The sequence below is a fragment of the Macrobrachium rosenbergii genome, chromosome 13 (assembly GCF_040412425.1).
Source record: "Macrobrachium rosenbergii isolate ZJJX-2024 chromosome 13, ASM4041242v1, whole genome shotgun sequence".
In the NCBI taxonomy this organism is placed as follows: Eukaryota; Metazoa; Arthropoda; class Malacostraca; order Decapoda; family Palaemonidae; genus Macrobrachium; species Macrobrachium rosenbergii.
The window spans coordinates 51,715,343-51,736,928 of record NC_089753.1 but is presented as its reverse complement, the minus strand read 5'-3'; the positions used below and the strand labels follow the sequence as shown (position 1 = coordinate 51,736,928).

The following is a 21,586-nucleotide window of genomic DNA, read 5'->3' as shown; positions in this document are numbered from 1 at the left end:
TACCTTTACTTCGAAGTTTTTGAAAAAGGGGTACTCCACTAAAAAAGCTGTCCATGTAAACTACGTGGCCTTTGTTTTCAAAGCCTTCAAACAAATTTTCTACAACAGATGCACCAAGTCCTTTGCCTTTATTAGAATCTAGCCCTTCCTGTGTAAACATCAAATTTCAACAGATAACCAGTCTTAGAGTCACAGAGAGACCAAACCTTAATTCCCCATTTGGTAGGCTTTTTAGGCATGTACTGCTTGAAAAAAAGCCTCCCTTTGAATTTCACCATACTTTCATCTACACTCAAATCTCTACCACTTACATAATATTTAGAATATAGATCTTTCACCATGTCTAAAATTGGTTTTATTTTATAAAGTCCGTCATCATTACCATCAACAGAATTATCTGCAAAATGTAGACAGGAACGGATAATTTCATACCTGTCACGTGACATTATATTGGAAAACCAGGTGTCTCAGTTAGCCAAAACTTTTTAGAATAGTAGCTTGCTAGACTACTTTTGTACACTAATCCCATTGCAATTTCAATAGCAATAAATGCTTTTATTTCCCCTGCATCCACATCTCTCAATGCTCTGTACCGTGATCGAGGGGCTAAAGGTTGCATTTTTTCTATCATGTATGCTGCATACCGGTTAGTTTCACAGCTACATGATCATATATTTCATTAGGAAACAACTTAGAAAAGCATAAAATGGAGTGCAGTCATCTAAATTTACAGCCCTATTAGTTTCTGAATAAATTGGTATAGACTTTACCTTTATTGGAGGATCTGTGCCTACATTCTTTATATTCACCCATGAATCATCAGTTAGTGTTTTATTCAAGTCATCATCTTCAACTTCTTCATCAGCATCTTCAACTTCTTCATCAGCATCTTCATCTGTGTCTGCTTCATAATCCTCATATAGTTCTTCTTCCCTTTGTACAAATAAATCTTCTGTTTCTGAGTCTTCTTCTGCAAGAATATCAGCAATCTCCTCTTGTGTTGCACACCTCTTCCTTTTTGAAGCCATTATAGGTGACCCTGAAAGTAAAAAAAAATAAAATTAGTAAAAAAGAAATTAATTTAATTAGACATATATATAATAAATATATATTATATTTATAGCTACTAGACATATATATATATATATATATATATATATATATATATATATATATATATATATATATATATATATATATATATACATATACATATACTATACATATATATATATATATATATACATATATATATATATATATATATACATATATATATATATATATATATATATATATATATATATATATATATATATATATATATATATATATATATATATATATATATATATATATATATATATATATAGAGAGAGAGAGAGAGAGAGATAGAGAGAGAGAGAGAGAGAGAGAGAGAGAGGTAGCCTATGATTTGTCTTTACAATTCGCATATTATCACATATTTGAAGACACTGATATTAGGCCTAGAGTTTATGGTAATATACATCATATTCTACCATTATAATAAGTCCAGGCCTATACACAAAGCCTATCATAACATAATCGAAGTTGGCCAACTTACAGTAAAATAGGCTTACTAGGCTTGAAAGAGATGCCCTTCATCAGGCACGTGCAGAGGGGTTGCTAGGGTATTTTAGCCCTTATTTAATGATTTAATCAAACTGTATTGAAAAGTGCCCTTTGTGTCAATAACTAATTATAATAATAATTATTACTCTGGACTGGAAATACCAGCCTATCAAACTGTGTTGAGTAAAAAAAAAAAAAAAAATAATAATAATAATAATAATAATAATAATAATAATAATAATAATAATAATAATAATAATAACAAGAGCAAGCACCTAAAGAGAGTCATAGACCATGAGAATGGCCAGTGTGGGCCAGTGGCTGAATTGCAAAATTGCCAGCTCTCCAGGAGTCAAACTGGGTCCCTTACAAATGAGAGACATTAGAAAATTTCATTATTGAACAAATTTTTTCCTCTATATTTACATATTTATATATAATGGTTTATATATTGGATATATATATATAATATTATTTATAAATTTATAGATATATCACATAAATGTATTCTTGCGAAAGCTCAAACTAGGCCTACTTTGCAATGTCTTATGCATTCTGGCTAATGGCTATACTGCTAGGAAGAGGGAACAGTGTAACACTAACACATCACGGAGGCAAAACAACGCTCTTTAATCGGTATTCCTTGTTTATCATTTGTACATGGGCTATATTTTCTGCACTTTTTGGGACAACTAAAATCAATGTTTCATTCAACAAACATCTGTTATAACATTTATAATAAGAAAATGGCACAGTGTGTTAAAGAAACAGAAAAATATCCTCATAATTAATTTTGTGAAATGTAGCCTAGGCTAAGGATGGTGGTGGTGTGGGCAAATAGTGAATTTAAATTTCATTTCAAAGGATTGACGATTATTATAGTGATTTCAAGAAACCCAAAGTGACGTGTATAAAGTGTTGTGCTGAAATGAAGTGGTGTCGTTATTTTTATAAAAAAAAACACAAAGACTTTACATATTTCAACATTTCAGGACAACACTTTACTGAATGAAAATGACCTGAATAGGCTACAGACGTACTATTGGGGTGTTGGTAATTATAATTTTTCAGTTGATGAGGGGGGGGGTATTTATGGGGTGAAGACGGAGTTTATGGGTTGAACACTATCATTTTTGTCACGATTTTGCATATATCAAATTACATACACACACAAATATATATATATATATATATATATATATATATATATATATATATATATATATATATATATATATATATATATATATATATATATTCTTTCTTTCTTCTTTTATCTTTGAATTTAAGGACTAGCTTTGGCAAGGTAATGGTTTTGGCTTCTTGACTCATTTTATAAACATATTCAAAGTATTAACCAAAATAACCTTTAAGGGCTATATATATATATATATATATATATATATATATATATATATATATATATATATATATATAAATTTTTTCAACATCCAGCATCATGAGGCCAATTTCCGTCTTCCTTGGCTTTTGTGTCATCTTTAATCATTTTATGTTATTATGTTATAATACCCTTTAGATATCTTGGAATATTGAATACTGTAACATTTGTCTTTCCATTCAGATTTTATTATATTAATCATCTTGAGTATGCCACGGAAGGAGAGAAGAAAAAATGAACAGGAACGGTGCAGACAAGATGCTGCCAAAGGTAGCAGAACTCTTTATGATTGGATGAAGCCTAGAGTGGCAGCTTCAATATCTGAGCAAGTGGAGGAGGATTCAGAGGACCGGGAGGAGACTCAGGAGAGCGAAGAATCAGAAACTGAAGATATGGAAGCAGACGATGAGCCAAATGAAGAAGACAGTGTAGATGACCTAGAAGAGCAAAGTTGCTCCACAGGAGCCCCAGATTGAAGCAAGAGCCGAAGTGACTGATGTTGAAGAGCCATTTTCCATGCTACCTGAATTACAATATCCAAATGATCCTGCACATGTTGTTACTTATAAGATACGTATTAGTGAATCTTTTATCAAACTCTGCAATAATTATGGTCCTTGTCAACCTGTAATTTCATATCCCAAGAATTTAGAAGGACGCTCGTTTCAGAAGAAATGGTATGAAAAGAACTCTTGGTTAGAATATTCACCTCAGAAAGATGCCATGTTCTGCTTCAGCTGTCGTCTGTTTTTGACTGAGGAAAGGTACAGTGGCCGAGTAGCTTGGAAATCAGAGGGCATAAGCCGTTGGAGGACAGCTTTAGAGAAAATAAAAGAGCATGCTGGTTCAGAATCTCACATGATTGGTATGGTTCGATGGAAAGGATTCCAGAGCCAAGCATTAGATATTGCATTAGAAACAGCAAATAGAGAAGTACAAGCTGCTAGAGACAAAGAGAAGCAGAGAAACCGAGAAATTTTAGACAGGTTGATCTCCATCACACTATACTTGGCAAGACAAGGTTTGCCATTTAGGGGCGACGGAGAAATCTCTACCAGTGAAAATCGAGGAAATTTTCTTGAACTTGTAGAAATGTTTAGCAAGTATGACAGCGTTGTTCAATTGCACCTTGATGTAATTAAAGAAAACAAGATATACTGAAAAGACCCCAAGTGTCACTACTTTCAAACAGGACTCAGAATGACCTGATCAAGGCTTTGGCCATTTCAGTTAGAAGAGTGATATTAGAAGAAATTCACCAGAGCAAGGTCTTCTCCATCCTCATGGATGAAACAACAGATGTTTCACATACAGAACAGGTCTCTTTTGTTGTGAGGTATGTTCATGACTTCAAAATAAAAGAACGTTTCATACAGGTATTCAATGTTCAATCAACAACTGGTGAGGCACTGGAGAAAGAAGTGATCTCTATGCTTAAGGCAAATAACCTAAACATAGATGATATGCGAGGGCAAGGATATGATGGGGCAGCAAATATGAGTGGAATATACAACGGATTGCAGTCAGACTCAGAGACAGAACCCAAAGGCACTCTATGTACATTGTCATGCACATTGCCTAAATCTAGTCTTAGTTGAAAGTGCCAAATCAAGTATTCAGTTTATAACTTTTTTTCAGCTTGGTGGAGAAATTGTATGCTTTTGTTGCTAACTCTTCAAAACGGCATGCTGCATTCATGGAGATCCAAAAAGCAATGTATCCAGAAGATCGCCCACTTGAACTTCAGAAGCTATCAGACACAAGATGGGCTTGCAGAGAATCAGCTCTTAGAACTATGAAGAAGGTCATCCCAGCTCTGAAGCAGTTTCTAGAAGAGATAGTGCAAAAGGATCCTCCTGACACGTCAGCAGGGGAGGCCTCAATATTGCTGAAAAGTATTAACTTTGAATTTCTTGTTTGTCTTGAGATTGCTACCCCAGTTTTTCAAGAAACTGCCTATGCATCTAATGCACTACAACTGAAAGACCTTGATTTAGCTGCTTCCTATAGAATTGTGGATGGAGTGCTACAAAGCTTGAGAGAGTTAAGAAATGATGAGAAGTTTCAAGAGATTTTTACAAAAGTCAAAGACAGAGCTGAATCTATGGCCATCAACCTCCCCTCTGTGATTCCTGGACAAGGCAGAAGAAGGAAAATGCCTGAAAGATACAAGTATAGTGCTACATCTGCTACTACTGAGGACCAGCAATATCAGACCTTGGATGATTACTACCGCGTGAGAGTATTTTATGTGTTTTTAGATAAAATATCTCAAGAGCTACAAAGAAGATTTAAAGATGGAGACAACACAACAAGGGGTATCTTAAAGGCTTTCCATTACATGACAGTCCAAGATAACTGGAAAGAACCTGTGAATGAAGAAGCATTCAAGTCATTACAAAAATTATGTCAGTTTTATGAGCTAGAAGAAGTAGACAAGTTACAGTTGGAATTGAAGATTTTTATTCCTCATTTCCTTGCCATCCACAGAACACTGCAGCTTCAATGCTCAACCTGATGAAGGTAAACAATACTCAGGAAATATTTCCACTTATGCTTGAACTTTTAACAATTTATGCCACTCTGCCTGTCACAACTGCAACAGTGGAAAGGACCTTCTCCAAACTCAAGCTTGTGAAGATTAAGCTGCGTAGCCAGTGCAGTGAGGAGAGGCTATCTGATCTTTTGTTGCTAGCAATTGAAAAGGATATCAAAATCAACAACAGTGAGGTTATCAACATATTCAAAGAAATGGCACACAGGAGGGTTCTCTTATAAATATAAAATGATAAGTCTGGTTAGCAACCTACTGTATTAATCATACTGATTGATCATTTTCTTTTTGTTATTTATTTGTAAATAATATATAATTTTTCTTTAAATATATTCCCAAGCTCTATTGCTGCAGGTAGTCAGTGCGGTATATTGCATGTTCATCTAAGGCATTAGCCTACTTGTACCTATGATAATCAGTCATGTTTATTGTTTTCTTGAATTATTAATGCCTAGTTTAAATAAAGTTGAGAGAATATTGAGAAGTTGTATGTATATTTTGCCTCATTCATTATTATATTTTGCCCTTTTTTTCACTTGAGCACCTGCCCTGTAAAAGTTCTCTGCACGTCCCTGCCCTTCATATTACCTCCTATTACACCATATTTTACACTTATTTAATGATTTAATCAGACTTATTATAGTCTACTTATATTCAAGAACTAATTAGAATAAATAAATTATTACTGAAATAAATAATACATACCTTTAAAACCTGATGTTTGTAAACAACGTGAACTTCAAAATCAGCTGATAACACCTGTTTTTGTTTATGTTTTGTTTCGTCTTCTGGTCACTAGATGGCAGCACCTACTGGACAGCAAACGTTTTCAGCGTACACTTGAATGTCAAAAGTATCGCCCGCGCTATTCAAAAAGTTTTTTCGCCGCCGTGGGGTAAACTCGCTTTTCGCAGTTAAGGGAGAAATTTTAATTTTCGAGTATACTCGCTTTTCGAATTTTTACATTTTTACATTTTTAGGACTACCCGAATGGTTTGGATGCGGGATTGGAGGATACTATCCCAGCATGAATATTATTTATAAATTGGCTCTGTTCTTAGGAACATTGTTTGACCTTGGAAATATTGGAAATACGATTAAATCTAACCATCAGAAGGAAGTTCCTGCGATCGAAAAGGACTGTTCTAGTGTAAACGTTTTGTTGAAGAGACAAATTGCCACGGCGATTTTTGAAGGCACAAACGAGCAATATTCGCTCGTGAGCCGAAGTAGTGACCAGGACCCGGATATTGAATTCTTGGAAATTTTGGGAAAGACTATCAACGAACCACATGTAATCGAGTTCCCCAGGCCCTCACTACTACAGGATTTCAAGAGGAATTACATCCATGAGATGGTCAACACTATGAAGAGAAGGACAGAGAGATTGGCGAGGGCAAATAGTGCATACAGAAGGATGCTGAGGGATGATGAACGGCGTGTGGGGGAGAGCGCGCAACATGCAAGGACGATCAGAGATCTGCAGAAGGAAGTCGCTGCTCTAGCTGACGACAATAAAAAACGAAGAGAGAAATGGAAGAGAAAATTCGCCTTCTCTTAGAAGAATGGAATCGCCTCCTGAATGAAAATGTGAATATGAAGACGAAGATTGAAGAGGTAAGAATGGAAAACGAAGCAGCAAGGGTTGAGGAGAAGGATAAGCCCTCTGAAATATTCGGCAGCACAGGCGAAAAGGACAAGGAAGAACGGAAAACGAGTGAAAGAGAAAATGAGGAAGAAAGGGAGAGAAATGAAATTGCAGAGGCGATGAAGGAAATAGTAGAATTAAGAGAGGGACAAGAGCAACTTCGGGAACAGCTTCTGGAGAAAGAGAAAAGGGAGGAAGAAATGGGAAGCATTCTACAAAGTCTCCAGCGGAAAATTAGCATCGATGACTCTCCGACGGAGCTGAGCGATCGGCGCCAAAGGCCAGAGGATTCGGGGAGAGGACAGAGGGCGCCCTTCCCCCCACTGGTCGCAAGCAACGAAAATGGCTGGATATGTATGGAGGACTGTGAGTACTACGCAGTGTGTGGCGATAAAGAAAATCCATCCAGCCAAAGCGATCCATCAACACCACACTGTGAATTCCGCACCGTCTGTCAATATTCATGGCCCCCCAGTGATTCGGGAGAATTGACAGAATTACCAACTGGGGTTATATTCGTAAAGAAGGTAAATAATAAAAAAGAGAGGAAGTACATCGGCATGATTACGAAAATGCAGAGGTTGATAGAAATGATCTTCGAGGACGATAAAGCACTGAAAAGGAAGAGAGAAGTCAGGGTGATTAAGGTAGACGACATCAAGGACCTGACAGAAGAAAGAGCGAGGCTCGAGGAAGAAGTGAAGCGCAAAGGTGATTCGAAAACAAAAGTAGACGATAAAGAGTTTTCGAAAGAATTGGGCGATGGCGATACTCAGCCGAAGGCGCATACCTTAAAACGGCCAGAGGATGATAGTGAGAAAAATGGATACGCAGAAGCGATGAGAGAAATAGCAAAACTGAGAGAGGAAGTAGAACAACTTCGGAGGCAGGTGAATGACCAGGAAACTATGAAATTAAGAAAGAAGCCACGCCAAGGAGGGAAAACCCTGTCTCCTCAAAGATTCTGGGCAGGATTCGCGACCGACTTGGACCCTTCTGAGCGGGATCCCAGTGTATTGGTGAAAGGAGATAGCGAAACTGAAGACCGCGGCGGCCACGAAAGTGGTTCGCCATGCACAGACAGTGAATGTCGGAGAGTGGTCTGTGAGAGCAAAACGTCTGAGACTGAATATGAGCGCGTAAGGAAGAGGGATGAAATGCCAAACAGAAAGTTGAAACGTGAAGCTGAACGCGACCCTATGTGGGAAGAGCTTCGGGAAGAACTTCTCACAGAACGGCAACAACTTTCACATTCGGAGGTAATACCTGAGGACGAGATAGGTGGGCTACTTGAAGAATTACAGGAGATACTTAAGAAGGAGGAGTTACTTGAGGAATCAGAGATACTCATGGAGGAAACAAAGGCGACAGCTGCGGAAGAGTTAGAGGAGTTTCTTGAAGAAATAGAGGAGATGCTCAAGGAGGAAATAAAGAAGGCAGCTAAGGAAGAGACACATGACTTACTTGTAGTTTTAAAGGGGTTACTCGAGGATATAGACAAACCTGAAGATGAGATGGAGGCGATACATGAGATTATTGAGATATTCGAGGTAAGACAGCTGCCACCTGAGGAGATACAGGAATTACTTGAGGCTACAAAGCGGACACTCAGGGAGGAAATAGAGGAGATGCCTAAAGAGGCTATAGAAGACATACGTTAGGGTTTAGAGGAGATACTCAAGCAGCAGATAAGGGTGATAGTTAAGGAGAGGCAGGCTGAAAGGTGGCCCAAAAGAAAGTGGGGAAAGAAGTCATGGAGATCCCTAGTTCGAGAGCATCAAGAGATAAAGGCCGACGACAGGAGGGCTGAAAGAGAGCTGAGGAAACAGATATTAAGGTCTAGAAACCAGGGGCAGGCTCAAAGAAATGATGAAAGTCAAAAGACAAGGAGATGAAGAAAATAAGGGAAGACCAGGGGCAAAAGAAAACCGTTGGGGCTATGGAAGTCAAAAAGAGAGTTCAGGCCCTTACAGAGAGATGAGAAATAGAAAGAGAATGGAGAACAGACTTGTTTATTTTTCACTGGCTGGCAAATGGACAGCAGTTGGGAAGGCCATGGACTTGGGGGCCACTGGAAGTTCACTGGCCCTGCAAAATGGAAGTTGGGAGCCCAAACAGAAGCCCGGACTTGTGAGACCGGCAGATGGACAGCAGTTGGGGGGCCTGGAAGTTCACTGGCCCTGCAAAATGGAAGATGGGAGCCAAAACAGAAGCACGGACTTGTGGGAGGCCGGCGGATGGACAGCAGTTGGGGGCTGCTGGAAGTTTACTGGCCCTGCAAAATGGAAGATGGGAGGCCAAAACAGAAGCTGGACTTGTGTCTAGACCGGCAGATGGACAGCCTGGAAGTTCACTGGCCCTGCAAAATGGAAGATGGGAGCACAAAACAGAAGCATGGACTTGTGGCCGAGGCTGGCAGATGGACAGAAGTTTACTGGCCCTGCAAAATGGAAGATGGGAGGCCAAAACAGAAGCACGGACTTGTGGCCGAGGCTGGCGGATGGACAGCAGTTGGGGGCCGCTGGAAGTTTACTGGCCCTGCAAAATGGAAGATGGGAGAAGCCAAAACAGATGGAGCCCGGAAGTTCTTGCAAAATGGAAGATGGAGCACAAAACAGAAGCATGGACTTGTGGCGAGGCTGGCAGATGGACAGCGGTTGGGGGCCACTGGAAGTTTACTGGCCCTGCAAAATGGAAGATGGGAGCACAAAACAGAAGCACGGACTTGTGGCCGAGGCCACACGGTAAGTTGGCTGCTGCTGGAAGTTCACTGGCCCTGCAAAATGGAAGATGGGAGCCCAAAACAGAAGCCCGGACTTGTGTCCGAGACCGGCAGATGGACAGCGGTTGGGGGGCCACTGGAAGTTCACTGGCCCTGCAAAATGGAAGATGGGAGCACAAAACAGAAGCATGGACTTGTGGCCGAGGCTGGCAGATGGACAGCGGTTGGGGGGCTGCTGGAAGTTTACTGGCCCTGCAAAATGGAAGATGGGAGGCCAAAACAGAAGCACGGACTTGTGGCTAAGGCCGGCGGATGGACAGCAGTTGGGGGGCCGCTGGAAGTTCACTGGCCCTGCAAAATGGAAGATGGGAGCACCAAAACAGAAGCCCGGACTTGTGTCCGAGGCCTGGCCCTGCAGATGGACAGCAGGTTGGGGGCTGCTGGAATGTTCACTGGCTCCTGCAAAATGGAAGATGGGAGCACAAAACAGAAGCATGGACTTGTGGCTAAGGCTGGCAGATGGACAGCCGACAACTGCTGAAAGTTTTCAGTCATTCAAATGGAAGATGGGAGGCACTGGCCCGGACTTGTGGCTAAAAATGGACAGCAGTTGGGGGCGAAGTTGGGAGTTCACTGGCCCTGCAAAATGGAAGTTGGGAGCACAAAACAGAAGCCCGGACTTGTGTCCGAGACCGGCAGATGGACAGCGGTTGGGGGGCCACTGGAAGTTCACTGGCCCTGCAAAATGGAAGATGGGAGCACAAAACAGAAGCATGGACTTGTGGCCGAGGCTGGCAGATGGACAGCGGTTGGGGGGCTGCTGGAAGTTTACTGGCCCTGCAAAATGGAAGATGGGAGGCCAAAACAGAAGTGGCTAAGGCTTTCTCATGACTTGTGGCTGGTTCACTGGCCCTGCAAAATGGATGGACAAAACAGAAGCAGTTGGGGACCCGCAGATGGAAGTTGGGGGGCCACTGACTGGCCCTGCAAAATGGAAGAAGGGGGAGCACAAAACAGAAGCCCGGACTTGTGTCCGAGACCGGCAGATGGACAGCGGTTGGGGGGCCACTGGAAGTTCACTGGCCCTGCAAAATGGAAGATGGGAGCACAAAACAGAAGCATGGACTTGTGGCCGAGGCTGGCAGATGGACAGCGGTTGGGGGGCTGCTGGAAGTTTACTGGCCCTGCAAAATGGAAGATGGGAGGCCAAAACAGAAGCACGGACTTGTGGCTAAGGCCGGCGGATGGACAGCAGTTGGGGGGCCGCTGGAAGTTCACTGGCCCTGCAAAATGGAAGTTGGGGAGAGCACAAAAAATGAAGCCACAAAACAGGACTTGTGTCCGAGACCGGCAGATGGACAGCGGTTGGGGGCCACTGGAAGTTCACTGGCCCTGCAAAATGGAAGATGGGGAGCACAAAAACAGAAGCCCTTGTGGCCGAGGCTGGCAGATGGACAGCGGTTGGGGGCTGCTGGAAGTTCACTGGCCCTGCAAATGGAAGATGGGAGGCCAAAACAGAAGCATGGACAGATGGGCTGGCAGGATGGACAGCAGTTGGGGGCTGCTGGAAGTTTACTGGCCCTGCAAAATGGAAGATGGGAGGCAAAACAGAAGCCACGGACTTGTGGCTGGAAGGCCGGCGGAAGATGGACACAAAACAGTTGTGGTTGGAAGTTCACTGGCCCTGCAAAATGGAAGGACAGCGGTTGGGGGGGCCAAACTGGAAGTTCACTGGCCCTGCAAAATGGAAGATGGGAGGCACAAAACAGAAGCCGGACTTGTGGCCGGGGCCGCGGAAGTTTGTGTCCGAAAATTGCCCGGCAGGATGGACAGAAGCGGTTTGGGGCCACTGGAAGTTCACTGGCACCTGGCAAAATGGAAGATGGGAGCACAAAACAGAAGCATGGACTTGTGGCCGAGGCTGGCAGATGGACAGCGGTTGGGGGGCTGCTGGAAGTTTACTGGCCCTGCAAAATGGAAGATGGGAGGCCAAAACAGAAGCACGGACTTGTGGCTAAGGCCGGATGGACAGGACATTGCTGGAAGTTCACTGGCCCTGCAAAATGGAAGATGGGAGGCTGTTTACTTACTGGCCCTCATGGACAGTGGTTGGGGGGCCACTGGAAGTTCACTGGCCCTGCAAATGGAAGATGGAGCACAAAAACAGAAGCATGGACTTGTGGCCGAGGCTGGCAGATGGACAGCGGTTGGGGCTGCTGGAAGTTTACTGGCCCTGCAAAATGGAAGATGGGAGGCCAAAACAGAAGCACGGACTTGTGGCTAAATGGATGGACTGAAGAAATGGAAAATGGAAGATGGGAGGCAAAAGAAGCATGGACTTGAGCGGTTGGGGCCCTGGAAGTTCACTGGCCCTGCAAATGGAAGATGGGAGCACAAACAGAAGCATGGACTTGTGACCGAGGCTGGCAGATGGACAGCGGTTGGGGGCTGCTGGAAGTTCACTGGCCCTGCAAAATGGAAGATGGGAGGCCAAAACAGAAGCACGGACTTGTGGCTAAGGCCGGCGGATGGACAGCAGTTGGGGGGCTGAAGTTCACTGGCAAATGGAAGATGGGGTTGAAGCCGGACTTTGTGTCCAGACCGCAGATGGACAGCGGTTAAATATACTGGAAGTTCACTGGCCCTGGAAAATGGAAGATGGGAGCACAAACAGGACTTGTGGCTGAGCCAGATGGACAGCGTTAGCTGCTGGCCCTGCAAATGGAAGATGGGAGGCCAAAACAGAAGCACTGGATGGACAGGGCCGGTTGGACAGGTTGGGGGCTGGAAGTTCACTGGCCCTGCAAATGGAAGATGGGAGCACAAAAACAGAAGCCTGGACTTGTGTCCGAGGCCGGCAGATGGACAGCGGTTGGGGGCCACTGGAAGTTCACTGGCCCTGCAAAATGGAAGATGGGAGCACAAAACAGAAGCATGGACTTGTGGCCGAGGCTGGCAGGATGGACAGCGGTTGGGGGCTGCTGGAAGTTTAGCCCTAGCAAATCACTGGCCCTGGAAATGGATGGGAGCCTGAAACAGAAGAAGCCTGGACTTGTGGCTGGAAGCCAGTTGGGGGCCACTGGAAGGATGGAAGATGGGAGCACAAACAGTTGGGGGAGGCTGGCAGATGGACTTGGAAGATGGGATATACTGGCACGGACTGCAAATGGAAGATGGGAGTTCACTGGCCCTGCAAATGGAAGTTTAAGCAAAACAGAAGCCTGGACTTGTGTCCGAGACCGGCAGATGGACAGCGGTTGGGGGCCACTGGAAGTTCACTGGCCCTGCAAAATGGAAGATGGGAGCACAAAACAGAAGCCCGGACTTGTGGCCGAGGCTGGCAGGGGACTTGGGGGCAGGCCCTGCATGGACAGCAGTTGTTAAGGGGGCCAGCTGGAAGTTCACTGGCCCTGCAAAATGGAAGATGGGAGCACAAAACAGAAGCATGGACTTGTGGGCCGAACTTCTGGCAGATGGACAGCATGGTTGGGGAGCTGCTGGAAGTTTACTGGCCCTGGCAAAATGGAAGATGGGAGGCCAAAACAGAAGCAGCCTGGACTTGTGGCCGAGGCTGGCAGGGATGGACAGCAGTTGGGGGCCACTGGAAGTTCACTGGCCCTGCAAATGGAAGATGGAGTGGGAGCACAAAACAGAAGCACTGGATTTTACTTGTGGCCGAGGCCGGCAGATGGACAGCAGTTGGACAGGGGCCACTGGAAGTTCACTGGCCCTGCAAAATGGAAGATGGGAGCACAAAACAGAAGCATGGACTTGTTTCTTGAGGCTGGCAAATGGAAGATGGACAGCAGTTGGGGGCTGGAAGTTCACTGGCCCTGGAAATGGAAGATGGGAGGCCAAAACAGAAGCACCCTCACAAAATGGACAGCAGTGGCCACTGGAAGTTCACTGGCCCTGCAAATGGAAGATGGGGAGCACAAAACAGAAGCATGGGACTTGAGGCCGAGGCTGGCAGATGGACAGCAAATTGGGGCCGCTGGAAGTTTACTGGCCCTGCAAAATGGAAGATGGGAACCAAAACAGAAACATGGTCTTGTGGCCGAGGCCGGCAGATGGACAGCAGTTGGGGGCCACTGGAAGTTCACTGGCCCTGCAAAATGGAAGATGGAGCAAACAAAATTCAAAAAAGTATTCTGAGACCAGCCAGGACTTGTGGCCACGAAGGCTGGGAAGATGGACAGCAGTTGGGGGCTGCTGGAAGTTTACTGGCCCTGCAAAATGGAAGATGGGAGGCAAAAAGAGAAGGCATGGACGGACTTGTGGCTATGAAGCTCACTGGCGGATGGACAGAAGCAGTTGTGGGGCCGCTGGAAGTTCACTGGGGCCCTGCACTTGCCTGAAAGTTGGGAGCAAAAACAGAAGCCCGGACTTGTGTCCGAGACTGGCAGATGGACAGCGGTTGGGGGGCCACTGGAAGTTCACTGGCCCTGCAAATGGAAGATGGGAACACAAAGCAGGAAGCATGGACTTGTGGCCCATGAAAATGGCTGGCAGATGGACAGCGGTGGACATGGGGGGGCTGCTGGAAGTTTAGCTGGCCCTGCAAAATGGAAGATGGGAGCGCCAAAACAGAAGCTCAGACTTGCCAAAACAGCGGTTGGGGCCGCTGAACTGGCCCTGCAAAATGGAAGTTGGAGGCAAAACAGAAGCATGGACTTGTGGCCGGATGGACAGCGGTTGGGGGGCTGCTGGAAGTTCACTGGCCCTGGAATGGAAGATGGGAGGCAAGGCAAAACAGACAGCGAGGCCCTAGCCTGGACAAACCCTTTTGTGTCCGAGGCCTGTTTCTGGCCCTGGGAGATGGGGAACAGAAGGACTTGTGGGGCCACTGGAAGTTCACTGGCCCTGGCAAAATGGAAGATGGGAGCACAAAACAGAAGCATGGACTTGTGGCCGAGGCTGGCAGATGGACAGCGGTTGGGGGGCTGCTGGAAGTTTACTGGCCCTGCAAAATGGAAGATGGGAGGCCAAAACAGAAGCACGGACTTGTGGCTAAGGCCGGCGGATGGATGTTGGGGGCCGCAAGTTCACTGGCCCTGCAAAATGGAAGTTGGGAGCACAAAACAGAAGCCCGGACTTGTGGCCGAGGCCGGCAGATGGACAGTGGTTGGGGGCTGCTGGAAGTTCACTGGCCCTGGAAATGGAAACAGGGAACACAAAACAGAAGCCTGGACTTGTGGCCGAGGCCGGCAGATGGACAGTGGTTGGGGGCTGCTGGAAGTTCACTGGCCCTGCAAAATGGAAGATGGGAGTGGCAAACAGAAGCATGGACTTGTGGCTGAGGCTGGCAGATGGACCAGCAGTTGGGGGGCCACTGGAAGTTTACTGGCCCTGCAAAATGGAAGATGGGAGCAAAACAGAAGCATGGACTTGTGGCTGAGGCTGGCGGATGGACAGCAGTTGGGGGCTGCTGGAAGTTCACTGGCCCTGGAAATGGAAGTTGGGAGCATGGAAAAGTTGCCTGCAAAAACAGAAGCCCGGACTTGTGGCCGAGGCCGGCAGATGGACAGCGGTTGGGGGCCACTGGAAGTTCACTGGCCCTGCAAAATGGAAGATGGGAGCACAAACAGAAGCATGGACTTGTGGCTGAGGCTGGCAGATGGACAGCGGTTGGGGGCTGCTGGAAGTTTACTGGCCCTGGAAAATGGAAGATGGGAGGCCAAAACAGAAGCATGGACTTGTGGCTAATGGATAGCAGTTGGGGGCCATTGGAAGTGGCGGATGGAGACAGCAGATTGGGGGCCACTGGAAGTTTACTGGCCCTGGAAAATGGAAGACCTGGGAGCAAAAACAGAAGCTGGACTTGTGTCCGAGACCGGCAGATGGACAGCGGTTGGGGGCCACTGGAAGTTTGCTGGCCCTGCAAAATGGAAGATGGGAGCACAAAACAGAAGCATGGACTTGTGGCCGAGGCTGGCAGATGGACAGCGGTTGGGGGCTGCTGGAAGTTTTGGCCCTGCAAAATGGAAGATGGGAGGCCAAAACAGAAGCATGGACTTGTGGCCGCTGGAAGTTCACTGGCCCTGGATGGACAGCAGTTGGGGGACCGGCTGGAAGTTCACTGGCCCCCCAAAATGGAAGTTGGGAGCACAAAACAGAAGCCTGGACTTGTGTCCGAGACCGGCAGATGGACAGCGGTTGGGGGCCACTGGAAGTTCACTGGCCCTGCAAAATGGAAGATTGGGAGCACAAACAGAAGCATGGACTTGTGGCTGAGGCTGGCAGATGGACAGCGGTTGGGGGCTGCTGGAAGTTTACTGGCCCTGCAAAATGGAAGATGGGAGGCCAAAAAACAGAAGCTGGACTTGTGGCTAAGGCAATGGATGGACAGCAGTTGGGGGCCGCTGGAAGTTCACTGGCCCTGCAAAATGGAAGTTGGGAAACAAAACAGAAGCCTGGACTTGTGGCCGAGGCCGGCAGGATGGACAGTGGTTGGGGGCCACTGGAAGTTCACTGGCCCTGGAAAATGGAAGATGGGAACCTGGGAAACAGAAACATGGACTTGTGGCTGAGGCTGGCAGGATGGACAGCAGTTGGGGGCTGCTGGAAGTTCACTGGCCCTGCAAAATGGAAGCTGGGAGGCAAAAACAGAACCTGGACTTGTGGCTGGGCTGGCAGATGGACAGCGGTTGAGGGCCGCTGGAAGTTCACTGGCCCTGGAAAATGGAAGCTGGGAGCACAAAAGAGAAGCCTGGACTTGTGTCCGAGACTGGCAGATGGACAGCGGTTGGGGGCCACTGGAAGTTCACTGGCCCTGCAAAATGGAAGATGGGAGCACAAAACAGAAGCATGGACTTGTGGCGAGGCTGGCAGATGGACAGTGGTTGGGGGCTGCTGGAAGTTCACTGGCCCTGGAAAATGGAAGATGGAGGCCAAAACAGAAGCACGGACTTGTGGCTAAGGCCGGCAGATGGACAGCGGTTGGGGGGCCGCTGGAAGTTCACTGGCCCTGCAAAATGGAAGTTGGGAGCACAAAACAGAAGCCCGGACTTGTGTCCGAGACCGGCAGATGGACAGCGGTTGGGGGGCCACTGGAAGTTCACTGGCCCTGCAAAATGGAAGATGGGAGCACAAAACAGAAGCATGGACTTGTGGCCGAGGCTGGCAGATGGACAGCGGTTGGGGGGCTGCTGGAAGTTTACTGGCCCTGCAAAATGGAAGATGGGGAGGCCAAACAGAAGCCTGGACTTGTGGCCGAGGCCGGTGGATGGACAGCAGTTGGGGGCTGCTGGAAGTTCACTGGCCCTGGAAAATGGAAGCTGGGAGCACAAAAGAAAGCCCGGACTTGTGGCCGAGGCCGGCAGATGGACAGCAGTTGGGGGCCACTGGAAGTTCACTGGCCCTGCAAAATGGAAGTTGGGAACGCAAAACAGAAACATGGTCTTGTGGCCGAGGCTGGCGGATGGACAGTGGTTGGGGGGCCGCTGGAACTTCACTGGCCCTGCAAAATGGAAGTTGGGAACGCAAAACAGAAACATGGTCTTGTGGCCGAGGCTGGCGGATGGACAGTGGTTGGGGGGCCGCTGGAAGTTCACTGGCCCTGGAAGATGGAAGCTGGAACCAAAACAGAAACCTGGACTTGTGGCCGAGGCTGGGATGGACAGTGGTTGGGGGCCGCTGGAAGTTCACTGGCCCTGGAAATGGAAGCTGACCCACAAAACAGAAGCATGGACTTGTGGCCGGGCTGGCAGATGGACAGCGGTTGGGGGCTGCTGGAAGTTCACTGGCCCTGGAAAATGGAAGCTGGGAACAAAAAGAAGCCCTGGACTTGTGCCGAGGCTGGCGGATGGACAGTGGTTGGGGCCCTGGAAGTTTACTGGCCCTGAAAAATGGAAGATGGGAGCACAAAAGAGAAGCCTGGACTTGTGGCCAAGGCCAGCAGATGGACAGCGGTTGGGGGCCACTGGAAGTTCACTGGCCCTGCAAAATGGAAGACTGGGAGTGCAAAACAGAAGCATGGACTTGTGGCCGAGGCCTGGCGGATGGACAGCAGTTGGGGGCCACTGGAAGTTCACTGGCCCTGCAAAATGGAAGTTGGGAGCATAAAACAGAAGCATGGACTGGACTTGTGCCTGGCAAGGATGGACAGCAGGTTGGGGGCCGCTGGAAGTTCACTGGCCCTGGAAGTTCTGGCCTGCAAAATGGAAGCTGGGAACACAAAATAGAAGCCCAGACTTGTGGCTGAGGCCGGCAGATGGACAGCGGTTGGGGGCCGCTGGAAGTTCACTGGCCCTGCAAAATGGAAGATTTGGAGGCAAAAGAAGAAGCATGGACTTGTGGCTAAGGCCGGCGGATGGACAGCAGTTGGGGGCCGCTGGAAGTTCACTGGCCCTGCAAAATGGAAGTTGGGAGCGCAAAACAGAAGCATGGACTTGTGGCCGAGCCGGCGGATGGATAGCAGTTGGGGGCCGCTGGAAGTTCACTGGCCCTGCAAAATGGAAGTTGGGAGCGCAAACAGAAGCATGGACTTGTGGCCAGGCTGGCGGATGGACAGCGGTTGGGGGGCTGCTGGAAGTTCACTGGCCCTGCAAAATGGAAGTTGGGAGCGCAAAACAGAAGCCTGGACTTGTGGCCGAGGCCGGCGGATGGACAGCGGTTGGGGGGCTGCTGGAAGTTCACTGGCCCTGCAAAATGGAAGTTGGGAGCACAAAACAGAAGCCTGGACTTGTGGCCGAGGCCGGCGGATGGACAGCGGTTGGGGGCCCTGGAAGTTCACTGGCCCTGCAAAATGGAAGTTGGGAGCACAAAACAGAAGCCCAGACTTGTGGCCGAGGCTGTGGATGGACAGCGGTTGGGGCCGCTGGAAGTTCACTGGCCCTGGAAAATGGAAGTTGGGAGGCAAAACAGAAGCCTGGACTTGTGGCCTGAGGCTGGCGGATGGACAGCTCTTGGGGGCCGCTGGAAGTTCACTGGCCCTGGAAAATGGAAGCTGGGAGCACAAAACAGAAGCCCAGGACTTGTGCCTGAGGCCTGGCAGATGGACAGCGGTTGGGGGCTGCTGGAAGTTCACTGGCCCTGCAAAATGGAAGCTGGGGAGCGCAAAAGAAGCCTGGACTTGTGGCCGAGGCTGGCGGATGGACAGCAGTTGGGGGGGCCACTGGAAAGTTTACTGGCCCTGCAAAATGGAAGTTGGGAGCAAAAAACAGAAGCCCGGACTTGTGGCCGAGGCCAGGCGGATGGACAGCAGTTGGGGGCCGCTGGAAGTTCACTGGCCCTGGAAAATGGAAGCTGGGAAGCACAAAACAGAAACCTGGACTTGTGGCCGAGGCCAGGCGGATGGACAGTGGTTGGGGGCTGCTGGAAGTTCACTGGCCCTGGAAAATGGAAGCTGGGAGCGCAAAAAGAGAAGCCCGGACTTGTGGCCAAGGCCGGCGGATGGACAGCAGTTGGGGAGCTGCTGGAAGTTCACTGGCCCTGCAAAATGGAAGTTGGGAACAAAAAGAAGCCTGGACTTGTGGCTTGAGGCCGGCAGATGGACAGTGGTTGGGGGGCTGCTGGAAGTTCACTGGCCCTGCAAAATGGAAGTTGGGAGCGCAAAACAGAAGCCCAGGACTTGTGGCCGAGGCCGGCAGATGGACAGCAGTTGGGGGGCCGCTGGAAGTTCACTGGCCCTGCAAAATGGAAGTTGGGAGCGCAAAACAGAAGCCTGGACTTGTGGCCGAGGCCGGCGGATGGACAGCGGTTGGGGGGTCGCTGGAAGTTCACTGGCCCTGCAAAATGGAAGTTGGGAACAAAAAACAGAAGCCCGGACTTGTGGCCAAGGCCGGCGGATGGACAATGGTTGGAGGGTCGCTGGAAGTTCACTGGCCCTGCAAAATGGAAGTTGGGAGCGCAAAAGAGAAGCCCAGGACTTGTGGCCGAGGCCGGCGGATGGACAGCGGTTGGGGGCCGCTGGAAGTTCACTGGCCCTGCAAGATGGAAGCTGGGAACAAAAAACAAAGAAGCCTGGACTTCTGGCCGAGGCCAGGGCGGATGGACAGCGGTTGGGGGCGCTGGAAGTTCACTGGCCCTGCAAAATGGAAGTTGGGAGCGCAAAACAGAAGCCTGGACTTGTGGCTGAGGCCGCTGGATGGACAGCAGGTTGGGGGCCACTGGAAGTTCACTGGCCCTGCAAATGGAAGCTGGAAGCACAAAACAGAAGCCTGGACTTGTGGCCGAGGCCGGGGCGGATGGACAGCGGTTGGGGGCTGCTGGAAGTTCACTGGCCCTGGAAAATGGAAGTTGGGAGCGCAAAATGGAAGCCCTGGACTTGTGGCTGAGGCTGAGCTGATGGATGGACAGCGGTTGGGGGGCCGCTGGAAGTTCACTGGCCCTGGAAGATGGAAGCTGGGGCAAAAACAGAAGCCTGGACTTGTGGCCTGGCCGGCGGATGGACAGCGGTTGGGGCCTGCTGGAAGTTCACTGGCCCTGGAAAATGGAAGTTGGGAGCGCAAAACAGAAGCCTGGACTTGTGCCTGAGGCCGGCGGATGGACAGCGGTTGGGGGCCACTGGAAGTTCACTGGCCCTGGAAATGGAAGCATGGAACACAAAACAGAAGCACCAGCTGGACTTGTGGCCTGGCAGCCTGGACTTGGATGGACAGTTGGTTGGGGGCCACTGGAAGTTCACTGGCCCTGCAAAATGGAAGTTGGGAGCGCAAAACAGAAGCCTGGACTTGTGGCTGAGGCTGGCAGATGGACAGCGGTTGGGGGCCACTGGAAGTTCACTGGCCCTGGAAAATGGAAGTTGGGAGCAAAAAACAGAAAGCCACGGACTTGTGGCCGAGGCCGGCGGATGGACAGGTTGGGGGCCGCTGGAAGTTCACTGGCCCTGGAAAATGGAAGCTTGGGAGAGCAAAACAGAAGCCTGGACTTGTGGCCGAGGCCAGGCAGATGGACAGCGGTTGGGGGCCACTGGAAGTTCACTGGCCCTGCAAAATGGAAGTTGGGAGCACAAACAGAAGCCTGGACTTGTGGCCGAGGCCAGCAGATGGACAGCGGTTGGGGGCTGCTGGAAGTTCACTGGCCCTGGAAAATGGAAGCCAGCAAAAACAGAAGCCTGGACTTGTGGCCAGGGCCGGGATGGACAGTGGTTGGGGGCCAGCTGGAAGTTCACTGGCCCTGGAAAATGGAAGCAGGGAGCACAAAACAGAAGCCTGGACTTGTGGCCGAGGCCAGCAGATGGACAGCGGGTTGGGGGCTGCTGGAAGTTCACTGGCCCTGGAAAATGGAAGTTGGGAGCACAAAATGGAGAAGCCTGGACTTGTGGCCAAGGCCGGCGGATGGACAGCGGTTGGGGGCCTGCTGGAAGTTCACTGGCCCTGGAAAATGGAAGTTGGGAGCTGCAAAACAGAAGCCTGGACTTGTGGCTGAGGCCAGCGGATGGACAGCGGTTGGGGGCACTGGAAGTTCACTGGCCCTGGAAAATGGAAGTTGGGAGCGCAAAATAGAAGCCTGGAATTGTGGCCGAGGCCAGCAGGATGGACAGTGGTTGGGGGCAGCTGGAAGTTCACTGGCCCTGGAAAATGGAAGTTGGGAGCAAAAACAAGCCTGGACTTGTGACTAAGGCCAGCGGATGGACAGTGTTTGGGGGTCGGCTGGAAGTTCACTGGCCCTGGAGAATGGAAGTTGGGAGCACAAAACAGAAGCCCGGATTTGTGGCCGAGGCCGGCG

At 48.6% G+C, this 21,586-nt stretch overlaps 4 protein-coding genes across 4 annotated transcripts in view; 2 read left to right on the top strand and 2 right to left on the bottom strand.

The window, feature by feature from the left end:
- Positions 1-446, bottom strand: part of LOC136844809 (piggyBac transposable element-derived protein 4-like) — a 1,210-nt gene extending 764 nt beyond the window's left edge. Inside the window, exons 1-2 of the mRNA XM_067114048.1 lie at positions 276-446; positions 1-148 (exon numbers count right to left, since the gene is read on the bottom strand). The exon at positions 1-148 is cut by the window's left edge and continues 764 nt beyond it. Of these exons, the coding sequence (XP_066970149.1) occupies positions 1-148; positions 276-446 (319 nt within the window). The remainder of the gene's footprint in view (positions 149-275) is intronic.
- Positions 1-6,501, bottom strand: part of LOC136845309 (uncharacterized) — a 7,330-nt gene extending 829 nt beyond the window's left edge. The window contains exons 1-2 of the mRNA XM_067115522.1: positions 6,252-6,501; positions 1-1,039 (exon numbers count right to left, since the gene is read on the bottom strand). The exon at positions 1-1,039 is cut by the window's left edge and continues 829 nt beyond it. Coding sequence (XP_066971623.1) covers positions 660-1,028 — 369 coding nt within the window. The 5' untranslated portion in view covers positions 1,029-1,039; positions 6,252-6,501 and the 3' untranslated portion in view covers positions 1-659. The remainder of the gene's footprint in view (positions 1,040-6,251) is intronic.
- Positions 3,509-5,510, top strand: LOC136844808 (zinc finger MYM-type protein 1-like). The gene is made up of 3 exons (XM_067114046.1): positions 3,509-4,095; positions 4,185-4,514; positions 4,631-5,510. The coding sequence occupies exons 1-3, from the start codon at positions 3,509-3,511 to the stop codon at positions 5,508-5,510; spliced, it is 1,797 nt and encodes a 598-aa protein (XP_066970147.1).
- Positions 6,502-7,079: 578 nt separating the features above from the next.
- LOC136844807 (golgin subfamily A member 6-like protein 22) lies at positions 7,080-8,855 on the top strand. The gene has a single exon (XM_067114045.1). The coding sequence runs from the start codon at positions 7,080-7,082 to the stop codon at positions 8,853-8,855; it is 1,776 nt and encodes a 591-aa protein (XP_066970146.1).
- Positions 8,856-21,586: the final 12,731 nt, after the last annotated feature.